The sequence below is a fragment of the Glandiceps talaboti genome, chromosome 19, assembly GCF_964340395.1.
Source record: "Glandiceps talaboti chromosome 19, keGlaTala1.1, whole genome shotgun sequence".
NCBI classification, from domain to species: domain Eukaryota; kingdom Metazoa; phylum Hemichordata; class Enteropneusta; family Spengelidae; genus Glandiceps; species Glandiceps talaboti.
Window position 1 is genome coordinate 1,418,109 of NC_135567.1, and position 5,353 is coordinate 1,423,461.

The window sequence follows — 5,353 nt, forward strand, 5'->3', positions numbered from 1 at the left end:
CACGCCTACTTTAAAGTGATTGACAGTCTAACTCCTGAGACGAAGTGTGAACTGACAACAGCTGACGCTATACATTGATATCTGCATGTGTACAGTACGTGTGAATTACAGGGCAAACGAGATGCTGCAGACTTTTGACTAGCATTCTTCAATGTCATCAAAATATTATAACAGCCTCATATACCTTTTAATAAAGTTTTGATATGTCCGATCATTTAGTTTTCTGTTCAATTTAACTCTGAAAATACTTTTAGTTAGTAGTTTGACATCGTACATACCACCACTATAAAAACATGTAATTTCCAAAATGGCAGATGGTGACGTCACAAACTATCATGCACAAGGTCTCACGTTCACAAGATTTCGCAGATGCATGTGTGTGGGTATTCTACACAACTTTTTAGAGTTTTGAAACTGTACTCGTCTTTTGATATTTAGTTTGAAACAATTTTAGCTTTTCTGAGAAAACTAATCAAAAACTGTCATTCAAAAAAATCGATGCGCAAAGATTGAGTTATAAATCTGTCGAGAAAGAAAACTTGGTTTTAACTTTTTCATTCACCATGTACTTTGAGTGTGCCATTAATTTATTCATGAATATCAAATATGCAAATTAGCATGAATATTGACAAGCGATCGGGACTACTCTCAAGCTTGGCAGAACCCTGAATGTTTATCCATATGCTAGTCCATGCTAACAATAGGTGTTCATTTGCTGAATGACTATCCAGTTGCCTATCAAACCATGTTGCTATCTTTGTGATATACGCAACCATTTGGCTGTTGCTATGGGCATGGTCATGTTGCTAGATATATTTGCATACATGTTTTAATGTTTTTGTTCACTTGTGTATGAATTCCTGATATTATCTTTCCAATCTATGTAATTATTTGACTGTTGCTATGGGCGTGGCCTTGTTGCTAGGCAAATTTACATCCATTTTTTGAATGTTTATTCAACTGTCTATTAATTCCTGTTGTTATCGCAATATATGTGGTCATTTGGCTGGTGCTATGAGCATGTGGTCTTGTTGCTAGGCACATTTGCATACATTTTTGGAATGTTTATTCATTTGTCTTTCAATTCCTGTTATCTTTGCAATATATGAGATTATCTGCTAGTTGCTATGGGTGTGGCCTTGTTGCTAGGCAAATTTACATACATTTTTTGAATGTATATTCAATTATCTATTAATCCTTGTTATCTTTGTGAAATACACCATCATTTGACTGTTGCTATGGGCATGGTCATGGCTTCTAGGGATATTTGCATTCATTTTTTGAATGTTTACTCACTTGCCTACCAGATTTTGTTATTTGACCAAAATATACTGCCATTCAGTTGTTGCTAAGGGTGTGGTCATGGTTGCTAGAGCCACTTGTGTCAAAATATTTTGAAGAAATTCTGCAGAATAGCACTTCTAGAAACATCTCACCAAGTTTCATTCTCATTGACCAAGTACTTTTTGGGATATAAATTTTTGAGCAAAATTCACATTTTACACTTAATTTGCATATTACTAATGAGATCATTATATGCTTAATCTTTCTTCATCTATACACCCACAGACGCATCCCTCTTCAATTTCAGCCCAATCTGTTGAGTAGTTTTGGAATTATAGGTTTTTGACCAAAAAGACACATTTTTAGCCCTAATTTGCATATTGCTAAGGGAATCACCATGTCATGAAAAAATCTTAATTGACTTACATCTAAGAATGTTCCCACTAAATTTCATGCCAATCTGCCCAGGAGTTTTGGAGTTTAAGGTTTTTGACCAAAAATCATATTTTTGATCCAAACCCACATCTCTGATGCAATCTTTTTCATTTGAAAAATTTCCCAACTTGACACCAGAAGTAACATGACCACCAAATATCAAAGCAATCGGTCCAGCAGTTTTTTACTTCAAGTTGTTTACACACACACACACACACGCACACACACACACACACACACACACACACACACACAGACAGACAGACAGACAGACAGACAGACAGACACAGACAGACAGACAGACAGACAGACAGACAGACAGACAGACAGACACTTTGCCATGCCTATAGCACTACTGAACCTTCAGTTCAGTTGTGCTAAAAAAGCATCAAGGCTGTGTATATGTTTATATCATTGGTTTACAGTCAAGCTAGGCTGTGTATATGTTTATATCATTGGTTTACAGTCAAGCTAGGCTGTGTATATGTCTATATCATTGGTTTACAGTCAAGCTAGGCTGTGTATATGTTTATATCATTGGTTTACAGTCAAGCTAGGCTGTGTATATGTTTATATCATTGGTTTACAGTCAAGCTAGGCTGTGTATATGTTTATATCATTGGTTTACAGTCAAGCTAGGCTGTGTATATGTTTATATCATTGGTTTACAGTCAAGCTAGGCTGTGTATATGTTTATATCACTGGTTTACAGTCAAGCTAGGCTGTGTATATGTCTATATCATTGGTTTACAGTCAAGCTAGGCTGTGTATATGTTTATATCATTGGTTTACAGTCAAGCTAGGCTGTGTATATGTCTATATCATTGGTTTACAGTCAAGCTAGGCTGTGTATATGTTTATATCATTGGTTTACAGTCAAGCTAGGCTGTGTATATGTCTATATCACTGGTTTACAGTCAAGCTAGGCTGTGTATATGTCTATATCATTGGTTTACAGTCACGAAAAGGAGTTAGCGAAAACCTTTTTCTACCGACGGATGTCCCATTCTAAAACACACGTCCCTATACGAATGCATGTACATACGTATATTGAACCACTGATCTTCTATCAGCGTACTGTGGGGTTTGTTAGCTGGCTGGCTGTAAATATTGTATGCTTTACTTTTTACATAGAATTTGCAGGCAACATATGGGTTTGTTATTCTGTCTACATAAAATATAGTACTACTGTCAATATTGTACATGCATTCGTATAGGGACGTGTGTTTAGAATAGGACATCCGTCGGTAGAAAAAGTTTTTCGCTAACTCCTCCCATAAACGGTGGAATCGATCAATGAAATTTTCCCTGTTGTTCCTCCAACCAATTCTTCCCAGAACGCACGCGATAGGAATATGTATTTTCGATTTTTAGTAGTAGAAATCGATTGATTCTTACCATCAGGATTGTCGATGTTACTTGCCGCCATGTTGAATACGCAATGGACGGTGGGAAAATCAGGACTTTGTGCTCGTCGCAATATAGACTTTACTTGTAACTAAACGACTTGTACCAGGTACTATGTAGAATTTTCCCGCAACTTTTATATTTGTACTTGTCACTATATCGATCGTGCTCTAGACTAATATTTGTTACCTACCCCTGTTATTCATAATATAGTGAATCACAAACACACACTTTAAGGGGACAAAATTTTTTCCCTCAACTTAATAAAAAGTTTATAAACTCAGTTTTTGCTACTTTAAGTTTAAGCATTCTGACAATGATACCACATGTTTCTTGAATAACAGGATTCAAATTCTTTGGAGTGAGTTGCATGCCATCCTCAATATGATTCCGAATCTAGTTTTACTCTTCACTTTCCTTCATAATCTTTAGTCAACAAGCTGTGTAATATATGTTATATGGGGTCATGCTGATGTCATGTCAGCAACAGAACATGCATGTCAAAACCTGCTGTGATTCATTGTTCTGTTAGTTCGTCCGGTACACACACAATAGTCTGTATTTACATACACCATTCATACAATCACATTCCATTTACAGCGTTGATGACCACAGACCAGTTAATTATTTCAATTATAAATAAATGTGTCTATAATACTCTAGCATAGATCTCTCCAAGATGGTCTTAGCTGGTCTCTACTTGTGTTTTACGATTAAACTTTACCTCGCCGTTGATTCTAAAGGGGGGAGGGGGGAGGGGCATATGCTGGGTGTTACTGCATATACCGTACGTACCGTCCTCTAGAATAATAACTTTTCTAGAAATTGTAGAATCATCGTGCGACAATGGCTTTACGTGTCACATGTGTCAGCTGATGAGAAGATTGTCAGACAATCTCGATCACTGCAAACCATTGTCAAACTAAATATGCATAGTTTATAACATGACCTGTTTGGAATCGAAGTCTACAAACTTACTCGGTACGCGGTGTAGTTTATCACAGTGTCACTGTGTGTCAGACGTACAAGTTAACAAACAACTTCACGTTGTGTTCAACAAAATTGTGACCCGTGGGTGTAATTTATAAACTAGTATATGTCGTCCATAGAAACAACAAAGACATAGCGATGTAGGTACGGGTTTAGAGGCTTACCTGCAAAAATATGTACGTAATGGCATATCGTAGGAGTGTCCAGAACACAGCGAAACCAAAGATTATTGCCAGGTCCGATCGACTATAGAACACCTTATCAATAAATTGCCCAAAATAACTGAAGTTGTCAGGGATTTCATTCAAAAGTTGTAGTTGACACGGAATAACGGCTTGCACCATACCGATATATCCTGGTATTGGTATAGACTCGGCATCTTGTCCCGTCGTGCGCAACCCATACACTTCTAATGTACTCTCTGCTTCAGTCGCCATTTTGTCGAAAGACGCGGCAACACAATCGAAATCAGCTTCACTGACACTTAGGTTCAACCATCTCAGTAATTCAGCTATTTGTAGGGTAGGTTCAATGACGCACTTTGGTAGTGTTATGTGTACATTGCTCTGCTAATACCTTAATATGTAAACCATTCATTCAATGTTGCTTTAAAACTGTCAATAGATAACGACTACAGCGCTAATAATGGAACGAGTAACTGTTCTTAGCTGGCGTGAAAGCGATTTGTTGGAAAAGATGGACCTATAAAAAGTGGTTTAGTCCAGGTGAATGACTGTCGCGAAAAGAAACTGCGTGTTTACAAATGTTACACCTTGTCGCCACGAGGATAACGAAATATAAGTGGTGTGATCTTTGGACTGAGTCATGTATTGCCAGATTACAAAGTAAGGGACCGGTCAGTTTCTCCAGCCGGGGGGTCTGGTGATTCTTCCATCGGGCCCACAAAAAGTCACTGACCCCCCCCCCCCCATCTGTAAAACCAAAAACAGGTGACCACCCCCCCATCACTTAATTCTAAAACATGATGACACCCCCCCCCCATATAATATTCACGACAGGTATGTTTTTATCGTGACTCAGTGTGAACTGCTTGATTGTCTCACAAATACTTTACAAGATCCCGGGATAGCACTATCATAATTATAATTATTGACTACACAGGGTAAATATATTCCAAAAGGAGTTTAATAGCATCTTGACAGTGAAAGGTAGGGGGAGAGCTTGAGAAGGGAATATGTACATCTCTACGGGGTCTCCCCTAGAAGCCCTGGAGTTT

At 37.8% G+C, this 5,353-nt stretch overlaps 1 protein-coding gene across 1 annotated transcript in view; it reads right to left on the reverse strand.

Moving 5' to 3' along the window:
* The window catches only part of LOC144449945 (ceramide synthase 1-like), a 38,004-nt gene extending 33,409 nt beyond the window's left edge, over nt 1-4,595 (reverse strand). Inside the window, exon 1 of the mRNA XM_078140502.1 lies at nt 4,281-4,595. Within this exon, the coding sequence (XP_077996628.1) occupies nt 4,281-4,553 (273 nt within the window). The 5' untranslated portion in view covers nt 4,554-4,595. The remainder of the gene's footprint in view (nt 1-4,280) is intronic.
* Nucleotides 4,596-5,353: the final 758 nt, after the last annotated feature.